Genomic DNA, 24,700 nt, shown 5'->3' with positions numbered 1-24,700 from the left:
TTTATGTTTTTAGTGCTGTGATGATAATTAGATAGTTAGTTTCATTTCCACGTCATGCCTTCTGACTCACATTATACATATGATATCATCTTCTTCAGTACCAGTAAAAGAAAGGTTGATGATGTTTTTGCACTGCACAAACGAGAAGCAACAAATAAATGCTGTCAAATGTGTTGCCTCGTTTGTGAAATGTTTCTCTCTTAAATTTTTTTTGTAGATTTCTGTCCATTAAGAATTTTAAAACCACAATTAACTGGTTTCTTCAACTTCCATATTGCCCAGCTGTATCTAAATAATCCAAATACAAGCATAAACATTCAAATACATGCAACATTGGTAAACAAAAATACATATTAGTAATAATAATTTTATTTATATATGAAACACTACTCATACATATTTACTAAAACAAATAATTTGTATTACCTTTATAGCAGTTACAGCAATTATGCAGTAGTAATAGCAGGGATAAATCTGGTTGTTAAAATTGCACGTAAAACTACAAGCCCCACAATGCTTTGCGGAGACGTGAGCGTGTGTATGTGTTCCTGGAGTCCTCCCACAGCTCTAGAGAACGGGCAGGACGGGTCAGTTCAGTGTTTACGCTGAGATGCTCAAAACAAAGGACAGCGCACTGAGAGCCTGTCACTGAACACAACGGCACCACGACCAGCTCAGCTCACTCTCTGGTGTCCCCTAACTCCAGGAAGAGGAGGACGACATAAAAAACCTTTATGGCGTATATTTTTTTACGATACATTTTCAGGTTTTGGTGACAAACCATCATTGAGGGAGAGAAGCTGAGGCGAAATTGTCTTATGGTGTGTGTCTCTGTGTGTATGTGTGTGTGTGTGAGAGAGCCGGTGGACTGGAGCGTTAGCTAGCTTGCTCACCTCAGCAAGTTGGTAAAGGCAGCAGCAGCAGCAGCGGCGGCGGCGACGACACAGTGAGCCACACCAAGCAGAGACATCAACAGGACTAAATCATTTACACCGCAGTGAGTACACACACTTCTTTACAATTACATATAATAACAGTGCAATAGCAGGTATTGTCAGTTAATGGGCTAATGCGGGGCTAGCCAGTCCATTCAGTGCTCTGTGTTATTCCTGCTGCTTTGTCCCCATAATTGATTATTTATTAACAGTATTTTAGCTCTTTCGTTTATGAAAAGCAGTCTGCAGGTAAGTCATCATAAGGCTTTTACTGTGCGATGTAGCTGCGTACACACACACACGCACATGCATGCACACATGCACACACATGCACCTGTTTTGACTCGGTCGTTATTTTGTCAGAGGCTCTGTAAAGATAAATCTCCTGGCAAGCAGTGACTCTCTCTGTCTCTCCCTGTGTGTTTGTGTGTGTGTGTGCATGTACTCGTTTCCTCTTCAGGACATTTTTGACCTTATTAGGACCAGTAGTCCAAATTGGGACCAACAGCCTGGTTCTCTTGAGGCAGAACCTGATTTATAAAGCTGTGGTTACTATTAATTGTAGTGTGGTTATGGTTTGGTATTGACTGGTTTGCTGGTTAACTGGTCAAGTCGATATAAGGCTTTGGTCAGGCTGTCCAAATGAATGGAAGTCACTGCAATGTCCTAACAAAAATAGCAGTGCAAAGCAAACCTGTGTGTGTGTAGGTATTAGTTTACATCACTTCCAGTCTACATGCTGAACTGTCACAGTGGGGGTGGGATTGAGTGAGTAAATGGAACATTGCCTGATAAGGAATTAAGCAAATGTACAATCCTTACTGATGCTTGATTGCCAGTTAATGACCGTTCACTCCCCTCTTCTCCTTTCTTTTAGTATTTGTCCATTCTCATTATGTCAATCTGTGTCTCTCTCTTTCCTTACGTCTCTCTCTTACTGTCAATCTGTTTGATGCCATACTGGTTGTAAATAACAATGTGAAAAGTTCTGCAGCTGATAGCGATCTTGCTGACTTCCCTTCCCTGTGTTTAAAAATGTCATAAAGACAGATGTGAATTAACTCCATCTGCTACCCCACAATGCCCAGGGCCTTATTCCCATTGTCTGCTTGTCAGTGCGATGATTAATCATGACATGCTTTTTTGTAACGTTCTGTTTGTTGCCACAGTGTTTCTTAATTCCACTAGCTTTTTAATCATCTACCAATGTTCTCATTCTGATTTTAATTATGAAAGTGATGTCAAATTAGTTTGTTGCGTACTGGGCTGAGCAAGAGGAAGTATTTTTTAATTGGTGTGTACATATTAATAGGTTCAGAAAGTTACAGCATGACGCATAGTTTAGCAAACATAAAGTAGAAGACATGTAAGTAAAGTGATGTTGCTGCTCCATCAGTTTTCAGTGATTATTTACCATTGGGTGCAAGTACCAGATTTATGAGTGACCATCTCAGCACTGAGTCTGGTGCAGATGTCTATGGAGGGGTTTTATAGCAACACCAGTGTCTGCTAAAAAAGTACAAGGATGAAGAGTCTTCATTATATTTTTGCACAGGCTATTTAAAGCCGGCATTCTCACAGTGCTATAAATGGTGATAACATGTAATGTGAAGTGCATGGAGATGGAGCGGAGAGTGAAAGTGTAGCATACACAGTATGTTTTCACATTTACATTGGGTGTGTTGCCTGCAGGCCTGAGTGTGTGTTCTCCCGTTCAGTCTAGAGTCTCAATTACTGGGAGGAAACTGGAGCCCATGGTGTCAGACGAGAGCACAGAGAGAGCTCTGATGTCTTAATGGAGGCTCAGTGCTCCCTGTTTCCTAAGTAACACAGTCTGTGGGGACACAGAGAGGCCTCCCAGTCTCAGCCTGGGCAGGATGGTGCTGTCCAGGACTACAAGACCTTATCACACACTTTTAATCAATTATTTTAAATGTTTTTGTTTCAAATAATAATGTACATGATCCTTTAAGGGTCAGCATAAATCGTTTTCTAAAAGGTGGATGTAGTCTTACAGTCTTACAGGAATATTCAACATTTTCCTGAGGAGTTATTGTCCCAGTCACAAGTCTTCTTTAATAGCATGTCAGTGATGTCAATTCTGGAAATTATTTTCCAATATGTAGAGGAAAATAGGTGTTGAAGCAACACGTATGACTGGACACCAGTGTGATTGACAGATGGTATCAGGTGCTTCAAAACAGGAGTTTTGATTCTTAAGGGTGAGGTCTCAACTGTTTTCTTCAGGGTTGGACCATGAACCTGATTTAAAATTCTAACAGAAGCATTATGCATTATTATTGTATTTATTATTATGTAAAAGATTATATTTGGTGAGCTCTTCAAGATCTCAACAACAGTACAAATAATGTGTCCAAATTAAGCTTTAAGCTTTGTATTACACATTGACATGCATCCAGAACGTCATGTTCTGAAAAAGATGAAAGACGTTGTTGAGCGCAAACTCAAATTTTGATTTGATGTGAATGATGTGAGTAATTTGCTATTTAGACTGAGGTAACCGTGTGCAAAGCTTACTTAAACATTTATGGTATGTTTACTCAGTGGATGAGAGCTGCAACAAACATGCTAGCAGATGGTGATGAACATCTTAGCGTTGAGTGTGTGTGTTTGAGATTCGGGCCAACAAATCAAAAACATGGGGTTTGTTTGCACACTTTCAAACCCTAATGATGTGTGCAATATGGTTGTGTGTTGGAGGGCGTTTGTATTTATCTTTCTGCGTGCATGTGTCTGTGGTGCGCAGTTGGGTCAGGGAGGGCTGCTGAGCTCAGTGGAGATCTGCGGGAGTAATCGTCAGCAGAGTGGAGCAGCAGCCCTCCCCCTGCTGTATGTGAGGAATATGGGCACCCTGCTCCTGGTCCGTCCTATTCTGTGCTGGGCTGCTAAACCGGCTGAAGTTTGGGGAGGGAGATTACGTCTGTCATGGAAAGTGGGTCAGACAGTGGGCACGTTTTTATGGCCTTGTTTCTGTGAGGTAGGGAAGAAATGTGTGTGTGGGGATTAAACCACCAGCAATTTTCCGTAGTGTTGCTTGAGGCCGTTCGGTACAAATCTGTTGTGCTCTCTTAGACTCACCCTCCTGTCAGAATCATTTCATTCCTCATGCACATCCTCTAAATAACAATTCATAATGCAAGCAAGTTGGGGCCGTATGGAACAGAAGTTTGTATTTTGGGTTCCTATTGAAATGAAAACTGAATATTACAAGTTTGTATAAAGAGGGTTTTCTAACAGAAAAGTTTTCTTGCTGCGTTTGTTGCTTTGTTTGTGAGAAATGATCGCTGAACAATTTTTGATCATAGCTCAGGAGAAACATGCACAAACGTGTTTGTGCAAATGCTCAATCTCTTGACTAATCCCAGTGCTCAGCATAAAGTCCACATCTCTTGGGATTTTCAAGCTGTGAATAGATGTTTTTTAAGATATATTATGTATATATATTATCAGTAAATTGTTTAGTCCACAAAATGTCAGAAACACAGACCAGTATGACAGCTTCACAGACATGTATGAACCAAAGTATCAAATACACCCCCCTGAGAAAGAAGAAAATGCAAATATTTGACATTTCTGCTTATGAAATGACTATAAATCATCATTTGATTTTCAAAAATAGTTTTTGGTTGATTTTCTGCCAGTCTTGATTCATTAAATTATCACCTTAGCTATAATCTTTTCATATATACTGTATGTCAACTTCCACACTGCTGTAAAAAGGTTCTTAAGGCTTTTATGAACGTGGTCTATTTATAGTCAACATTTTGGCTTGTAAGTTAATAACTTGGCACGAAAAACAAATTAGATGCCAGAGCTTGAAAACCCTCCCATATCATAATCTTAAACTGATGGTGAAGTGTAGTGTCTTAAATCAACTCAGCATGAGATGTGTGTACAATAATAACCAGAATTATTGTATACATACAGTATCTCATGCTATGTGTGCAGAGTGACAGTAAAAGGTACAGATTCCCTGTAACTGTATCAGCGAGAAGAATAATCAACCTTTATTTTCCTCGCAATAATAAAAGTTCCCTGAAGGTCACAACACATCCACATAAATTATTTAAACTTAGGTTTTGGATCAGTTTATTGTAAACCACATAAATTATTTAAATCTTGTCTCTACTCAGTTATCACAATAACACACACACACACACACACACAGGAGGATCGCACCGTGCATGAGAACAATACAAAGTACATGAAGGGAAAGTACACCTGCGCTCAAGCTCAGTACAGACTGTATAATGACATGAAGTCCTTTCTCTTTCTGTGTGTGCCCACCTCCTGCCTTAATCTCACTCCTCTGCACAGACTGTTCATTATTTAGTCGAAGGTTTTGTTTTGGAAAGTTCTAAAAAACTCTTATTTGTAATTTCTCTCACTTTGCTGGCCTCCCTTTTTTATTTTCCTTTCATGGTTACCCACTGTGTATTTGTCTCAGTCTTCCCTTTGCCTCTGTGTCTCTGAAAGTAATACTAATGTTTCGCTCCTGCTGCCTGTACCTGAGTCAGAAAAGTGAGGGACGGGGTAAGATGAAACATAGTGAGTCTGTTCTGCTCCTTTTGAAAAAAAAAAAAAAAAGAAGCTGTTTGGAGTCCACAGTTGTGTTTGGCGGTGATTTTATTACAGTAACGGTAAGGCAGTTGAATTCATGAATAGCTTCCTTATTTGTAAGTGTTGGTGGAGTTCTGGAAAAAATGTGTTGTTGTGTCATGTTCATGTCAGGGATGTCCTGACACACACTGTGCTGAAACATAATTTGGTGGAAAAAGTTAGTATCACAGTAATAAAAGACTGCAGCACTGATGGCACAGTATGAAGTAGGGATGCTTTAAAAATAATAATACATTTTTAATTTTAGGTTTTAATTCACCATGTTGGAGATGGCCTGTAAAACAACGCTAGCTCTGCTCAGTACATAGTAGTTAGGTGGATTCAAGCACCTTGGAGAACTGTAGTGTGAATTAAGCCTGTCTCACACGTCTGTGTCCTAATTTAATCCCAGACTCACTCCACGATGCTGAGATCAGGGCTCTTTAGGGACCAGACCATCTGCTGCAGGACTCGTCGTTCTTATTGCTTTAAATAGTTCTTTATGCCTCTGGCTGTACTGTATATTATTGTAGGTATTGTTGTACTGCTGCAAAACAAATAGGGACGGATCAGTTGCCTCCCTGATAGTATTGCATGATAGTGGCTGGCCTACTTTATGTCTACAACCTTTACATTGTACGTGCAGTGATGATGCTAAATGGATATGATTGAATTTGTGTTATGTAATAGAGTCGTTCCCAGAATACTGAAACACCCCAGGAGTACACAAAAGATGAGTAACAGAAATTGTTATTTGGCACCCCTTTTCACAAGTTTTAGTTTTTCTATTTTAGCTCTGTCCACTGTCAAGTTTGACACGTCAAACTCAAACCACACTACCTCTTTGTTACTGTGCGAGTAGTGAAATTTCTCTTAATTTTTATCGTCACAATCCCTCACTTCCAGAAAGTGAAAGCCTCGTTGAGGTTGCGCACAACATGTGAAAGAACGATTTGTGTGATTCTCAAGATACAATTTCTGTGGTTTCCTTGCTGTTTAGATCGTTCATATACAGTAGGCCACAGGGGCTGAAATTAGTAATACAATTTGACACCTTACAGACACACTCTCACACAGTCACTTGCACAGAAGTTATATGGTGGCACTAATGTGTAATTATCATTTCCCTCCTGCATGACTGCCATTTCCTGCTTCACTTTCCAATCTTCCTGTCCCAAATGAGCTAGTGTGGACATCCTCTGCAATATCAGAAGTTTGCTGAGTTTGGTTCTTGGTTCTTTGGTTCTAATTTTTGGCAGAAATGTAAGGGCTGTTTTACCTGTGTTGGAAATGTTGGAAAAAGAGCCAGAAGTCTGAAGTGTAAATACTTCTAAAATCCAAAGTAACCCCACTGAAGCCTGAAGGCTGCAGCCCTAAGCACTAAACACTACTTTGTTTCATTTGAGTGGACAAGAGGCTAATGATTACAAACTATGACCAGGTGCAGCACAGTTAGACCTATATAGACTGTTCTGTTCCCTCTGCACTGCAAGGACCCAAACAGAAATGGATGGTGAACTGAAACATGAATCAGCCTCGAGCAAGTAACTGCAGAAAACTTTTCCCCCCACTGTTGTTCTACTATAGGCACTGCACTCATGACTTTTATTTTAGGTTAAGTGGGAACAGATTTTCTTCAGTGCACTTTTAGGACTAAAGGTCGACCAATATGGGTTTTTCTATGGACAATGCCCACGGCAATTTTTTGAAATCAGCTTAGCTGATGGCCAATTTTATTTTTGTCCTCCAAAACACAAGCTCAACTTGAGTAACCAGTTATTACACTAACACTCATAGTCAAGTGCTCCACTCTCTCCAGTGTTTTTTGTATACTGTATATTGTTGTATACTGTTTTTTGTTAAATACTTCACAAATAATGTGCAAGTTAAATACATGAAGCAGGTTATCATTATCAGCTTAATTTGTGATAATTGGCTGGTTAATAAATAATAAATAATAAATGTAAAATATCAGATCTCTCTACCTCTACTTTTGACATCAGATGTCTTTGTTTTCATTTTCCTTATAGTCTGAATTTATAGTCCAAAGATTTGGATTGGGTTCTGAGACACTAAAAATGGTCTATGGCATTTGTTTTGACTCTGTATGTTAGATGTTTTCTAAAAATCGACTGGCCTTTTTTTGTTTTACACAACAACATGTGACACCATCCATTTGTCAAACACACATAAACTGACAAAGGGCAGAAGTGACAGAAATACAGAGCAGGGATTGTTTGCAGTGAAGAAACAAAAGCATTTCTGCCAATAAAAGGCTAAAGCTACTGAAAGTGAACAGTACATGCTTAAGCATGGTGTTTTTTGCAGCCATGCTTTGCCTTCATTTTATGCTTGAATGAATAATGACATGTGATTAGCTTGATACAGTGCAATCATGAGATGGTTTTGTTATGTTCACACAAACACATTGCTTTCAAATTAATAACAGTAATTAACACAGGTTGTGTAAGTGCTGCCGTACAATGCTGAATGCTGAATGGCTGTCACTCTATGCTTAACTCATACAACTGTGTACACTGCTTTGTACAATGAGGAGATGGTGCTTGGCCCCAGAGTGATTGTGTTTGTGTTTGACTGCTTTTTCTGTTCATTTTCTGTGTCTTCTTATCCTGTCTGCGTACAGTACTGTATCCTTACATGGACATGCATTGACACAGTGTCGTTATTTCATTGTGTATCTGCCACTCGACCCTTGTGCGCTTGTTTGTCCGCATTTGTGATTGTGTGCATTTGTTATGTGTAAAAAGAGCTTCCTTGTGTTTGTGTTGTGTTGCACGTCTACCAGCGGAGCTGTTTGTCGGTTGTGTGCATACTCCAGTTTGTGTTCTAACCACTGAATCATTAATGAGGCTGTAATTCAAACGCTGCCCCTCCTAATTCTTCCCCATACCTTTCTGTCATTCACTTAGCCTCCTCCCAGCTCACAGGAAAATCAGTAGGCTGCTCTGACAAAGACAGTGGACCTGCCCTGCAACTGGGAAACAAACTGTTACCAAAACATAGAAACACAGTTTCAGTAACATTTAGTCTTTCTGGATTAAAAAAAACCCAAAAAACTTGATCAACTATTTTAGTTGTTTGCTGTGTACACATATTCATTCATATACAGTATGTTTTTGGCGTTATATGTAGGTTGACTGTCTTGAGATAAGTACAACATCTTCACCTAGTTCTTTTGTCCTCAATTAACGGCCCAGTGTTCAGGAATTAGTATTATCTAACAGTCAAACTAAGGTCTCTTCTACTCTCCCCTCCCTTCTTCCCAGGCATCAAGGAACTATGGTGGCCTTCACACACCAGAAAGGATGTTGTTCTTCTTTGTTCATATACAGCAGTAAGTTGCTGCGTGCCCTGCATGTTTTAGATGTTTCCTTGCTCCTACACACCAGATTCAAATGAATGGGTCATTATCAGACTTTTGGAGTGCTTGCAGATGAGCTCATCATTTGAATGAGGTGTGTTGGAGTAGCGAAACATCCAAATCATGAAGGGTAATGGGTCCCCAATTTATTAATCAAAACAAATATTGACAGTTCCGAAAAATTATTTAAGAAATGTGAATAGTTCTATTGCCATGTTTTTCTTTATCTTTAGACATGATTAATAACTTAATAAAATACTGCTTTTCAAAGTGAGGACCCTGTTTTCTCCAGTGGTGGATTCTGTGGGCATGCCAATCTCTTGGAGCCTCCAGTAGTTTATTTTGATTACTTAATTTAATTCTCAGTGGGAATCTGGCGCCAAAGGACCTAACACCAGTCTTGTTGTTGTGGAAGTCAAGGGTACTGGTGGTGGTGCAAATGGTGCTGGGAAACATCTGACCTTGTGTTCCCTTAATGTGCGTCTGAAGTTGTATGTGTGTATTTTCTTGTGCCCTGGTTGGCATGGTTTTGTTTATGTTTTCTGTGGTCAGCACTAGACAACTATTACAGTGTGGGACGTTTTAGGATGTGTCATCATGGTTCAGCGTTTTAAGCACAAGGTCTAGTCAAGTTTGGTGCCACCTTTACTATGTTCACATCTGCGTTCAACAACACAGCTCAGGTTTACATTCCTCACCCTCTTTCTAATATTCAAGTCCTTTTCCTGACCCGTTCCACATATTTCAGGCCTCGCTGTTTATTGCTGATGAGTGTGAGTATTGTTGTGGCAATGCTTCCTCTGATCAAGTGCTTGGCACTGAACTCATTGGACTCTGAACACTTTGATTTTCTAATAAGCCTGGTTACCAACAACCTCTTTTTTTCCCCGTCATAGTCCCAGCTACAAAAGATGTCTAAAGTTGACTACTTCACTGTGTTCATCGCAGCACATGGAGGCGTGGCCTTATTTATTTTTAATTCATCCTGATTCAGAGCATGTGTGAACCGTCTTGAAAAAGCATGGTGTTCATTTGTGTCTACATTTATAGTGTTTGATAGACTTGCTCATTCCAAATGAATTACAGACCTCTTTTTTACTTTCATGATTCAGACTAAATCGTTGACGTTAATAGGGGAATTCATCCGTCTGTCTGTCTGTCTGCCTGCCTGCCTGCCTGCCTGCCTGCCTGCCTGTCTGTCTGTCTGTCTGTCTATCTAGCTATCTAGCTATCTGTCTAGTGTGCATTGAGCAGCTTTTCAGGTGTTTTAGGGGAGGGGTCTGACACTAGGCATATATTAGCATGTTGAATCTTAAGGGTAAACTGAACTACCACCCTTTGTGTCCAGCATTTCCGAACCTGGATGTGGCTCCTTCTGTTGAATTTTCCTTATCCTTCCTCCCAGACAATCAGTCTTGGGTCTTGTGATTCCAGCATTCAGTACGTTTCCATCCATCTTGTTTTAAATGTTGGACCACACACACTCACAGACACACACACACATGCAGACACAATGGAGGTTACCTCCAGGGACCACTGAACATGACGAGCATACATGTGTCTGTGAGTGGGCAGGGAATTGGGACTTCCTGTGTGCATCGACATGCTGACTCTGTGTAATTCATTGTTGAGCAGGCTGGCTGCAGGCATGTCAGATATGTTCCTGAGGTGCCCAGCGCGTGTTTAGATTCAGAATAAGCAGTGAGAGTCACAGCGAAGACATTTGGTGTTAAAAACACTCACGCCCAAAATATTCTTCTTTTATTTGATTTTTATCTATATTGCTTTAATTGTCTAATCTACTTGGTAACACCTTAGCAGTTCACACTCTGGTTTGTGTTGATAATGCGGTCTTATGTGCCTGTGCGCACTAGCAGCTTTCAGCGATGTAATTCACACCACATTAATTTTCTGTTGTGTTGCATCAGCAGTGATTTTCCCCGTCGAGAGCTTCTCTGTTGGTGTTAGTCTCCTCTGGATGGAAACACTTTATTTGTGCCAGCACTCATTGTGGTTTCATTTCGAGACGGAAGGTTGGAGTTATCGTGAGATCTGGTGCATGAATGGAAATGAGTTTTGATCGTTTCCCACTGGAATCGAGAAGAGTCACCAGCAGAAGATAGATGGAAAGAGCATGAGCTAGTTTTAGGACACAAGGGAAGAGTGTTGGAGCTTCTTGAATAGGCAGATTCCTGTGTTGACCTTTATGATCTTCTGGAAAATATTTTTGTGCTAAAAAGTTATTCACTGCTGTGGTGACAGGTGATAAATAGTGTCATACATGTATGAGTGCAGCTGAAGTGCATTAATGTAGACTTATCATTAGAGCTGAACCTATTGATCGATGAATCGATTAATAATCGATTACTAAATAAATCGACAATCATGATTAAAACAAGATTTCCGATTGTTTAAGCTTCTTAAATGTGAATATTTGCTTCATTTCTTTGTTCTGGATAACAAAGAAATCATTAAAAGTTAATCATTTTGGTTTGTGGACAAAACAAGATAACAAGAAAATTTGAGAACATCATCATTTCCAGGTTTGACGAACTCCGATCAACATTTTTTAAGGTTTTCTGATATTTTATGGACCAAACGATTAATCGAGAAAATAATCGACAGATTAATTCATTATGAAAATAATAATTAGTTGCAGCTCTATTTATCATTAATGTTATCTTATTAAATTATGTGGTTTTCTCAGGTTATGTGTGGTCAGTTATATGGACACTGTATTATGTTTGTATTCAAACTTAAGGCTGACTTAACAACAAGAGTATGGAAACGCTCCTATTGAGAGCCATTTAAATTTTTATTACATCCTTCAAATGGACATACACTAAATGTATAAATGCTATAGCTGGAGCTGCTTCGCTTTGACAAGGTAATCTGATGTCAGATAGTAGTGATAATGATGCTACTCATAGCCCGTCACCTTATAGCCAAGGAGAAGTTTGTCCCAAACAAGGATGGATTTTTCACTGCTTCTCCTCAGAAAATCCACAGGTTGTACACAGTCTTTCGAATCCCAACACAAAGACATCTAGGCTTGTTGTTGCTTTGGCGCTCAATGATATATTGTTGTAGTTTCAACGTAAAACAGCATGCAAATGTGTTCAGTTCCTTTTCTTGTTTGATTTTCATGTCTCCTGAAATCTCTCAACGATTACCTCATGCAAAGTCTCCATCACTCTCAGATGTCACAGCAGGCTTTTGTTCTCGTGGAGTAGGAAAATGCTTCGTGTTCGCACACAAAGCACAATTTTACTTTGTCTGAGGTTTCGGCCTATTAGCTCACTCACCACAAAACTTGCATCGTCTCTAGTAAAACCAGCTTGATTTACACTAACGCCAACAAAATGTACCACTTTTAAAACACTTACTCTGTATATTATTTTGCAACACATTGTGTCAATAGCATGTTATTTAATGCAGCATCTTTTCTTTTTTTTTCTCAAATCACTTTATTTCCAGGCCAGAAAACAAAAAACAATACAAGCCACAGGTATAATGTGATATTTTGATGAATGAAGAATAGATGAATCAAATCAGAATTTGGTTAAACTGCTCTGTCCTTCTATGCACCTCATTTTTGTAACTATGTGTACTATCTATGCTGCTATCTTGACCAGAACTCCCTGGAAGAAGAGATATTGTATCTCAATGGGACCTTCCTGGCTAAATAAAGGATAAATAGAAATAAATAAATAGGATTTGGCTTGAGAGGATAAACTAATACTTAAGTTTAAATAGTCAGTTGTTTGTCAAACAAAGATTAACTTCATAATTCATTAACTTGAAAGAAACATTATTTGATTGAAAGTAAAGTTACAGTTACATTCACAGCACATTTTCTTTCTCGTCATTTAGAATAATTTAGTGCACAAATCACCACTGATGCGTAAGTACATAGCTTTGTGTATCAGAGAATATAAAGTAAAAACAGTAATGGCTTCATTTGTTGACCGTCTTTGACATTTCTTTTGTTTTGCGGATGAAAGATATTAGTTTGTCGGTTATGTTTTTTGCTCCTTCCTCATTGTGAAAATATAGGTCAACAAACAGCTCAACACTAATTCTTAAAACTTAGAACGAGGGTGAAGCAAAGCATACCCTTTTATCCTCTCTTAAAATGCATGCATGCATGCTTCATTACATGAGTACATATTGCAAAAACATTGTTTTCATCCCATGTCCCAGATGACTATGACGAGTTGAGTTTTCCCGCTGTCTTCCTCTTTCCACATGTTCTGTAATGCTGATGCCATCTGTTCGTGTTCATTGATCGGACGAGTTTGACCAGGGAGGAGATGGCATGAGAGGTAAAGGAGAGGAGAGAATCTGGCGTCAGGTTTGCCAGTTCCCCCTTCTTCCAACGGATCAGTTTCCAACTCATTGAGCGTCTAATCTTCATTGTGAGCAAACCAATCCCTCTGCTCTGACCCGACCGTGCAATCCTACACACTGGAGACCAGACACAAGGCGTCTGAAAATGAGATTGCGCCCACACAAAATGCTCACATATGCATGCACGAAGGCATTTCACTTGCACTGCAAACACTCTCTTTGGATTTTGAAGTCCACACTTATGCACATACAACCTCCCACATGCAAGCGGAACTCTTAGCCATAATTTGTAGGGGTTTGCACATCCTTTGGCTTGTTATTGAATGTTGTTAAGATGAAATTGTATTTTAAACACGCACCACTTACAAGAATGAGGTTTATGGTCAGGCCCTGCATCCTACTCTTTTCCTGAAACCATAAAACCTCCGTCCTGATGTGCCGCGTAATGCTCCGTTTTAGTCATTATTCGGAAAAACAATGAAAGACATTCCAAGAAACTGTGGGGAGGCTTTCATCTCACGCTTTTCCCTTTTTCAAGCCCATAAAGGGATGACTGATGTCCAGACTAATGAGGGTTTATTTATTCTTTACTATTATTTTTTTTCTTGTTTTCACTCCCCTTAGCTACATTGACTTTTATTTTGAGATATTTTGACAGGATGATGTAGAGAATAAACCTGGGACCACGGTTGAGTCATTTATTTAGAGTTGTTACAGCTGTATTCAGAGGTGAAAGCATTGATAACATTGACTCATCTTAGTTTGACACATTTGATTCTTTTCTTTTTTTTTCTGAATGAGAATTCTTATCATTCTGAGGTGAAGAACATGTGGTATTTGTTTGGAGCTGGGTGGTTGCTAACTGGCTGAAAGCATCTTGGCCAGTTGGATCTCCCAACATGCAGCTGGTGTTTGTGGCAGGAAGTTGATATTTCTGATTTAAGGCACTGACGTGGCACTGGCTCCCTTCACATGGAGGTCCTCTCAGAAACATACGGTCTACTGTCATCAATCAGTTTTGTTTTTGGTTCTTTTTCTGTTAGATACAATCTCTAGCTATTCTGTAGTTATTCAGGAGACTTTTCCTTAAAATGGTGTTAAAATTACTTAGTAATTAGTCATTACTCTCCAAGTGTATATAAGATTATGACATAATAGGGACTTTGGACTGAACATAATAATGTTAAGCTTTAATTTAAATTAACAATTCAATGAGAAACTGAATAGCAGGTTGAATTTAATTTAGCATTAATTTAATTTAGCATCAATTGCAGCCATATTCCACACTATAATGTCATCTAATTTCTAATTATAAAAACTTTTATAAAACTATAAAAACAACTACTTGGTATGTTGTCATAACTTGTAACAGGTGTTTATGTGTGGTGAGGAAAAGAGACAAGTTCAACTTTTTCATCAGAAGTAAAAAAAAAAGGTTCTCGGTGTTAATTGAAGCTTGATATACATCCTGTCATTGTATGTAATTTAGAAAACTTTTGCAGGTATATTGTTACAACAGAAATGTGCTTCTGTGCTGTAGATACTTAGGTTTAGATACTTTAAGATGTGATTCAAACCTCCCATAGAGACATTTTCACTGTGGTTTCATCTGGATTTAGCCAAAGCACTGATCACCTCTTCCTCTTGAAGGCTCATTCCTTGAAGCCATGAGTTAAAACACATGGTTTTGTCTTTTCTTTTCCTCTTCCACTGAGCTGGAAGCCCTACCCTGCTTTCCAGGTCACGGGTTAAGTGGGTTAGAGTTCTTCTCAGAGTAGGAATTTGACAAAGAAAGCTCTTGTGAGAAGAGAGGAGGTCGGCGTGATTCTTTGCAGTGTGAGGTACAGTACATCAGCTGAGTGAGCTCATTCCTACAATCTCATCTTTACTCTGAACTTCACATTTAACCTCTAGAAACATCTATTCATTTTAGCTTCCGTCCTGCTCACACATTCTATCTCCAAGCTAATATTTACCAAGAACAAAATGTACAGTATGTGTAATCTAATTGCATAATTTGATTCACAAGAAATGTGTCTTTTAATTTCTTGGTCACTTTGTTCATGCTGGTCAGATAAGATTTTATAAGATCAGTAGAAAGACAATGAAATGAAATACAGTAAAGAAAGGCCTAAGGGACTGAACATGGCAATGAATGTTAGACTGATGACAGTCCTGAGAGTGTTTAACCTACTGCAAATGTGAAGTTTTGACTCGATTTGGAATAACTACACATGCAGCGCAATGGTTCCTGAAAACAAGTAGTGATGAGACCTGCATTTTGTGTGGGATTTATGTGTGAGAGGGAAATCTGCAGTGGAGTGCAGAAATCCTTAAATTGATTTTGCAGCACACAGCAACAAAGCTGTCGATAAAGCTCCAAGCTGCTGGTGTCTGCTGGTGAATCTGTGCCTGTGGGCTCAGTCTTAATTAACTGGCAGATTGTGTCTGAATGTGTCACATGACATACATAAATGTGAGCGGGAGAAGCTGTGCTCCCCTCACATCACCATATACTATTAAATTTGAAATGGAAAGTAGATTTTTCGTATTCACCTCGCTCGCTGGCTACGTAAAATTATTTTTTGTGGTCAGTTTTCATTTGAAATAATGAGATTGTACAAATGTGGTTCTTCTTTTCTCTTCCTTGCTGATACCTTTTTCTGTTTATAGTAATAAATTCTGAAAGAAAATTTGACCTAATTAATATTTCATTAATTTAATAAGTTTGGTTATTTTTCAAGCAAAAGTGCCAAACATTTTATGGTTGTAAAAAAATAAATAAAAGGATCTGTTGTTTTTTCTTGACGTGTGTGACGGTAAACTAAAAATGTGTTGGATTTGAAATGTCGGTTGTTAAAGACATCATCACATAAGGTCAAGGTTGTTTGTCACATTTTTCTTAAGAAAACATCAGTCAGGAAAGTAATTGGCTCATAAATGGACCATGGAAAACGGTGTTAATTACAGCCCTGCTCGACAATATTATTGTAACAGAAAGCATATTTACACTTGAACGAGCAAAACTTCGTCCAGTTTTCAAATAAACATGAACCTCAGCCAAGAAGAATAATGTTTATTATGGTTGTTAAACATATATTAATTACATTTTATTTATAAAATCTCAAAAACCAAATTTTCCTACAAGTCTTCAAATGACTAATCCAGCCATAAACTAGAGTAAAGCAACACAAAAAGACTAAATATAAAATTGACTCTCAATTCATTTATTTTTCAGTTCAATGTCTTTCTCAATTACTGGTTTATTAGAAAAACTTTGCTCTCTTTGATTACAGACTCAAGGTTTTAGCAAACAGGGCCACTTTCCAGAACTGATCACCTCTCTGCAAAGAAGGCTGTGGGCAATAGACACGAGGAAATTCCATTCACACTGCACTGTTGCCGAATGTACACAACACCTTACAAGTTAAAGCCTGTCGCATCTTATCTGCCATCTATCTGCGCTGAGAGGAACCAACTGTCAGAAGAATCCAAAAAATCAAAAGACTGAAATGGGAGGAAAGAGCAGAGCTACTTTTTGTGTTTTAAGAAAATTGTTGCTGTAAGATTTAGAAGATGTGAGGTCGACTGCTCAGCGACTTCAAAGTCTCTTGCTCATGCACGACTAATAGGGAACATGAAAGATATGAAACACCTAAAAGCCTTGGCGTGTTTTGAAGATGTGGTGAGAGCCAGTAATATTGGAATAATCTGGGTATCTCATGACCTTCTTTATTAAGGAGTCTGACAATGATCACAACAGCCACAAGTAAAAAGATAAGCATATTTTTTTCCCCCTTTCCTATGAGTTATCATCTTTTACACACACATGCACTCACAGAATGAGTGTCATCCACTTTCATCCCACATTGTATTGACAGCGACTTGGCGCCCAGCAGGCAGAATATTAGTATCAGAGTGTCATAACAAAAGGCATGACACGTAAATAGACAACTTGTGTGCTTCTTAACACATCCTGGTGACAGCTTGTCAATTTGCTCTTGTGTGACTATGCCAGATTCTTTTTAGGCAAAGAAAGTTGAGAAAAATCAAGCAGCACGTGTTTGTTGTCAGCAAGTAATTTGTTAAAATTACTATCATGCAGCAAGAGAAAATATATTAGAATTGACACTGCAACCCACAAATCAGCAACAGTATTAAAGTCATTTTATTATATTCTCCAGTACGTTGTCTTTTCAAATTGGAGCAGATGTGCTAGCCAGAAGCATGTCAGCTTCTGAGAGTCTATTCCAGGCATCTGTTATTATTTATTGATCTGATGACCCATTGGACCAGGAGGATATCATTACCACTTTCCAGTAATGAAGATGTTGCTCCATGCAGGGGGTCCTGTTTTTCTTTTTTCTTTGTGTGCATCCCTGTCCTAGTGTCTGTTGTGGGGGTTTCTGCTTTTACTGAATTTGTAAAAGTGTTTTTTTTTAATTCCCACTTGTCTTTATTATTTGGGCTATTTTGTGTTGCTGTGTTTCTCACAACGTAGTTGTAGTAACAAGGTAATGTGTAATTTAAAAAGGATGAATTAATGCTAAAACAGTAATCATTTGTTCAGGGTCCAACTTTAAATATGTATGAGCTTCTCATACATATGAGCTTCTTGTTTCATTCTGCATACTTCAGGTCCACGCTCAATTATGAATACAGGTTATGTGGACTAACGTGACCTATATATAGGGCACAATCAGCTAGAACAAGGATGTGGAACAGGGTGAGGCTTCTTTTCCCCTGGCTGAGCACAGAGACCCAACAAACCTGACAAAACCTGTGTTTCATGCTGGTCTGTTATGATGTGTATCAGTGACAGCATAAACAACTTGCTGCTTGTGACATTTGACATTTTACCCAGTGAAAGCAACAGGTAGTCAGAGTTAAAATGGGAATATAAAAAAGCGCTACGATATTTATGCTAATTGGAGAAGACGGATGATTGAATGTTACGATCGTCACTGGTGCCAAAAGTTCATATTAATATACAAATTACATTTGCTTATTGGAGAGCTGTGCACTACAATACTAATGGTAAAATTAGTGTGTGTTATGATCAGCTCTGGGCCATAGAACGGTTTCTTTGTTTGTCCTTCTGGCTGTCTCAGTGCTGGGATACTGTGGTGAGAAAAATCTAGTTGAAAGCGTTGCAGATACAAAAAAAGATTTCATAAATCACTGTCAAATATCGGTTGTCTCTTTAAGTAGGTGTCGGGTATAGTAAGTGTTGTCACATATAGTGTTGAACCAGCAGCTTAAGGCCTCAGGCTGGTTATATATCAGGAATATACCTTGGCTGTGTGTATAGTAGCCATAGCAGAGTATTTAACACTGTTCAGTAACTCCTTCTGTCAGTTCATCTTTGTCCATCACACTGTTAGAAGATCTTCTGACCCATTTTATGTTCTTGACCTCCAAGTCGAGAAACACTGCCTTAGGTGAAGTTGTTTGTTTCCACAGAGCAGTGCCTTGTAAATATGAATTGGTGTCACTCGTACACACTTCTCCATGCAACATGAAAATATTGCTGTGAACTTTTGCCACGGCGTATTGATGTGGACTCAGTTCCCTCGCTCATTGCTTTGCGTCAATCTTTGTATATTAAAACGCTTTGATGTGAAACACTGCAGCTCACATGGTAATGCATTGAAATCCCCACGCTGATACACTCCATCTGTCTTGACATGAAGGCGTATGCGCGTTGTCTGCGCCATGTACTGTACTTTTGTTTTTGTCATGTTGTGCTCTGTTGGCAGCCAGTGGGAATGGTAGGTGTCGCGCATACCTTTTTGCACTTAAGTTTTACGAGGGCTTTTGTAAGTGTGAGTTTGCTGTTCTCGCTGTCAGCAGCAGGTTGTTACAGTCTGTGACCCCGGCCAGCAAAGTCAGTCTCTCTGAGCCCTGGATCTATTGTTGTAGGACTGTGTGTCTCTGTAGCTAAGCAGCAGCTGGCAGGCAGCCACACCAAGCACTGTGTCATGCAGGGTTGCAGAAGTAGGGATCTTTGCACACACACACACACACACACACACACACACACACTCTGCCCAAAGATATTACTTTATCCAGTTTTGTCTCTCTCACGCACACATTAAAGCGATCAATAATGTACGTTTGTTTTTCCAAATTGAAAGCGACATTTAAGCAATCCCGGCATGACATATTTCTCTACATCACCCTGAATGATTTGAGTACAGAAATCAAAGTCAAACAGGGTTCTTTGATGTAAAGTGTCCATTGGTGAAGCTTTAAATATTAAAACAGACTTCATTAATACATGGTAGATGGAAATTTCAGCCTCCTCTGTTGAAACATCATGGTTTTTCATTTCCACCTCACTTAACTCTTCACTGTGCTTTTGTCTGTTTTGCATTTCACATGCATGATGTTGTGTAATAGAAGGACACTATGAACTTCTGCAGGGATAATGGCCTGGATGAGTTGATTTTATTTATTTATTATTTCAGGGAGAGCAATATGTGCACAGTGTTTTTGTTAAAAGGATGACGGAGGCACGGCCTGCTGTTTTTTGTCTTCGATCTCTTGATAACAGTAGAGTTGAAACAGAACTCTAATTCAGCAATCATGTACACATGCTCCATAACAGGACCCACTGCATTTGGACCCATTTTTCATTTGGTCTGTAGTGTCTGGATCCATAGGTTAAAATCAATTCCTGGCACGTCGTCCAACAGCTCCCTTGACACTGCTTATTGTGTACATCTGAACATGCACACAGTTTAGAGCACAGTGTTTAAGTATGCACTGATACTACTGCGTGGGATTAACCCCTTTTGTCAGAAGGAGCAGAGCTCAACCTTATATTCAGTTTTGCACTTTGAACACACCCAATCTTCACTTCCCTCTTCCTCCCGCTGTCTTCCATTTTGCTTTTATCATCACTGACTACAATAAAACTCCTTCCTCCAACTAAACTTCCCTGTCTGCTGTCAGAAAATAGCTGTAAAGATTTCTATTTCCCACCACCTGCGGATGTTTGTCAGATATATCAATAACAGGTGGATGAATTACTTAAATGTGATTTTTTTTTTTGTTATGCCCCTGCTGTTTCGTCTTCACCATCTTTTCTCCCTCTTGCTGTGCTCGATGAGATTGTTAATAGTTCCACAGTGTTTGTTATGGTCTGAGACACTGAATATAGATTTATCGTTAACACAGCAGTAACACTCGGATACGAGGATGTGTCTTACAAATGTTACGTCTTCAGGTGTGAGGCTGTGATGAAGGGTGTATGATTGTAAGGATGTGAGAGCAGGTAGGCTCTCGGCTCGCAGATAAGCCACTCAAACACTTGAAAGCAAGCCAAGCGAAGAAAAGCCAAGAACATAACTCTGAGAATGCATTTATCTCAGGCTCACTGAATTTGAAAAGTCGGAGCTTAGAAAAGCATTGCAGTGTGATGAATCGGCGTTTCTCCTGAGGAACGCAGATGGATTGGTGAGAATTTGGCGTCGGTTGCACAAATCTTTCAACACTCCAGGCTGGTAGTGATGGTGTAATGGTGTGAAGTACGGTTTGAGTCCCAATCATTCTCCAGTTTGTTATGTGGTGTTGCTTCATGACAATACACATCATACTAATAATGCATTTCACGAAGCAGTAGTAACAACCTAGAGCATCCATAGAATATAGTAGAATGTGAGATTGGCAAAACATCAGGGGAGCAAAGTCTCAAATTAAAGTTTCCATGCCATGAAGAGTTAATGTATATGTTTAATTTAGTGTGCAGTGTGAGAAGGTGAAACACCTTCTCACCATCTCACTCACACCACAAAGTGGACCCAATGTGAATGTGTTTGAATAATGTTGCCTGCGAGAGTGGGGTAATGCTAATGCATTTGTTACGGTTTCTCACAGCACTTAGAATCCATTTGTCCCTGTTCCTGACTTCTCTTTCTTCAACATCCATGACACGTAGTGAAGTACCCACTATTTTATGTCCCATTAACTTTTTTTTTTTTTTGTAAAAAAACACTGGTAATCTCATACACATACTCATACCCACCTTGCTGGCTTCCACAGTCTTAGCAGCCATATATGTACATGGCTCATGGCAGAGGGCACAGTCTTTTGGGGTGTTTCAGTTTATTCTCATTTGTTTGCTTGTTTATTGGGTGCATTGGGTGTGTAAAAATTGGCACATTTTTTTGATTATTTTGATTTCTTTTCTTTTCAGGCATATGTAATTGTTGGCAATATGGTGCACTGTTTGCCACCTGCTGTATGTAATACATTTTTCTCAGCTCTAGTTTTCATAGCTCCAACACACAAGCCCAAAAAAACACCTCAATATATACAGTAGGTTGGCCTTTTAGCTGTCCCACGTGCATTCTCTTCCCTCTGGTATCTGATGTTTGTGAAGACTTTATTTCTGCCTGAAGTCGGAAATGCCACCGTCACCCACAGTCAGCTGATGACAGAGGCTGGTGGCAGTGTAAGCACCCTGTAACTTCCTGTTTCTGAGTGGGAAGTGTTTGTGCATGCACCCACTGCAGTGAAGAGCCCTCCTTTCTTAGCGGACTCCACTGAGCATGTGGGCCGGAGGTGAAGGAACTGACTCAAAGGCCAGGCTGTCATTAGCATTAGTCTCATCTGTATTAGCGTATGGAGAGCACTGCTCTTTCAAACTGTGAAGTCGGATCACAGAACTGTATAGAGTGTGTGTGTTTTTTATTTCCATCCATCCATCTTCTACCACTTTATTCTCCACGTGAGGGTCGCATGAGGGAGCTGTGCCTATCTCAGCTGACATAGGGCGATAGGCGGAATATAACCTGGACAGTTTGCCAGTCCATCACAGGGCCACATATAGAGACAAACAACCACCCACTCTCACACGCACTGTCCAATTGACCTAATCCCCATGTTGCATCTTTTGGACTGTGGGAGGAAGCCGGAGAACCAAGAGAAAACCCACACACACATGGGGAGAACATGCAAACTCCATGCAGAAAGGCCTTCTGTTCTGACTGGGTCACAAACCCAGGTTTTCTTGCTGCAAAGGCAAGAGTGCTACACCAACCACGTGACCACATTTTGTCCTCTGTTTGTATTAAAATAAACAGGCATACAATGTTACTTTTTGAGCTTAAGAGGGAGGTTTTATTTCTGTCAAATAATGCTGTATTTACACAAACTACATTCATCCAAAGTTCTACAGGCCATGTTATCATCATTCCTGATTTTCCTATACAAACCTTTATCTTAAGTTTGTACTCACTGTGAGACATGCTGATCTCATGCTTCTGAAAACAGTAGAAGTCCCCTGCATGAACTTCTCACCCTCAGCCTGATGGGACTGTCAGTCTGCTGTTTACTGCTGATGAACCAGTCCCCCCTCCCCACCACCACCACCATCCCCACTCATCATCAAAACACTTCACCTCTTATGCTTTATTCGTGTGCGGTTCTGCATTCCTTCATCACAGAGGCAGTCTGGGAATTGCTGGAGAAACATTCTGCTTCATATAAGGTTAGAGGCCTGATTGAAAAGTGATCTTATATTTAGACTTTTTTTTGTCTAGTGAATGGGACAGAGAGCAGAGATCATTCTACAGAGGCTGAACTTAAACCCATGATGTCGAGAGTGCATGAGAGCTTTGGCTCATTGTAACAGGAAGTCCATTATCTCCTTTCTCATGACTTCTTTTCTCACACATACTTTCTTTCTCTGCTCCTCCCTGTGATTTCCTGTGTATTTAGAAAGCTTTATGTGCGTTTTTGTGTGTGTGTGTGTGTGTGCGCGTGCGCGCTTATGTGTGTTTAAGTCATCTCCTCAAGTCAGCATTTTCATTGTGTGGTATTTACAGATACTCACCTCACTCCAAGAAAAACATGTTGCATGTTCTCTTGACCTGAGTCATGACCCCAATGCTCTGATTAAGGCCTTTTATTTGTGCTTTTGTAGCAAATATTTTGCATGTTGACATTTGTGGGTGTGTTTCCATTTGTATCTGACAGAGCAGTTTCCGTCTTTGAAGCTGCTCTAAATATCTTGGGTACGAATGTTTTTGTTATTTGATGTTTTTGATGTTTTTTTCCCCCCGTTTATCATGTTTTCTTTATGATTATCTTCATGCTTTTTCTCTTTGTTCTGTGGTTTTTGTATCCTCCTATTCATGTGCATCCTGCTTGTTGACAGTTGTCAGTGAGGAGCTTTTCTGGCTTCCCACCAAAAGACAAGCACAGTTAACAATTAAAGTAGAATAGCTAGGTGGTTAACAGTTTCAGTATTTAAACACAGTATAGCCCTTATTTTGAAAAGCAATGATCTGCTGTATAATGTCACCCTACCAGGACGTATAATTTGATTTAACATATCCATGTTTGCAGCCTTGTTAGATAACAAACACTGAACACTTTGTCTTTTATCTTCTTCTAGTTGTTGTTAAAGTTGATGCAAGTTAAATTCCTGCTTCCTTCTGGCATCTCAAGAAACTCTATCCATTTGCAGAAAGAGCAACATGATTTGAAATCTCATTGGATTTAAATCTGTTGCATTTGAATTACGTTTTCCCGCTGTTCACGCTAACCCTTGTGTTTATCCTTTTTTGTCACTTTGCAGGGCACAACAAACTGCGAGAGGGAGAGCGAGAGAGCGACACATGAAGCATGAGAGGGTGGAGCTGAGGCTCAGCTGACCTTTCCCCTTCCTTTCTCTCCTTTCCCCTTCCTGTTGCCCTGTTGGATCTCACCCATCTTGCCTCTCCTCCTTCTCCTCTGAACCTCATTCAGCTGTGCCCAATGTACTCCCCAGAGCAGGAAAACATCTCCACCACCACCTCCACCAAAGTGCCAGTGAAGTATGGAGAGCTCATTGTGCTTGGGTAAGCGCCATCAAATTACAGGCTCTGCACGGGCATTATGTTCAGAAAAATCATTTGTGATTTTTTTTTTTCGTACATAAATGCTCTTTTGATTCAGTGATTTGAATCCATATAACTGTAGTGAGTAGCACCAAACATTTTGGCAGAGCTGCAGATTATGATTGACAGAAGGGTCTGAATAACGCTTGACAACATGCAAACATGCTGTATTTGCTGTCAATATTACCACGTCAAACTGTCGACAATCCTTATTTGTGTTTTATACAGTCACCTGTGCAGGAATTGTTGTTTGTGCCAGAAACAAACAAACATAAAAAAAAAAAAACAACAACACCAAAACCCTCATTGACATTGTTACAGTGGCTATCATTTTGCACCTTTTACTGACAGAAAAAGATGTAATCACCCCTGTTTTATATTCCCACAGAATTTGATAAAAACCTGTGTGCATTTTAGAGTCATGAGACCTGGGATTGAATGCCCATAAAATGCATTGAAAAGTGTAGTGAAAATAACAGTTTGAACACGGATTAAAAATGTTTTTTGACCAGTGGGAATGGGGT

General features: G+C 39.5%; 1 protein-coding gene across 1 annotated transcript in view; it reads left to right on the top strand.

The window, feature by feature from the left end:
- Positions 1–563: 563 nt before the first annotated feature.
- The window catches only part of peli1b (pellino E3 ubiquitin protein ligase 1b), a 39,608-nt gene continuing 15,471 nt past the window's right edge, over positions 564–24,700 (top strand). The window contains exons 1-2 of the mRNA XM_044052640.1: positions 564–997; positions 23,876–24,137. Of these exons, the coding sequence (XP_043908575.1) occupies positions 24,055–24,137 (83 nt within the window). The 5' untranslated portion in view covers positions 564–997; positions 23,876–24,054. The remainder of the gene's footprint in view (positions 998–23,875; positions 24,138–24,700) is intronic.

The sequence above is a fragment of the Solea senegalensis genome, linkage group LG20 (genome assembly GCF_019176455.1).
Source record: "Solea senegalensis isolate Sse05_10M linkage group LG20, IFAPA_SoseM_1, whole genome shotgun sequence".
NCBI classification, from domain to species: domain Eukaryota; kingdom Metazoa; phylum Chordata; class Actinopteri; order Pleuronectiformes; family Soleidae; genus Solea; species Solea senegalensis.
This window is presented reverse-complemented; position numbering and strand designations above follow the sequence as displayed.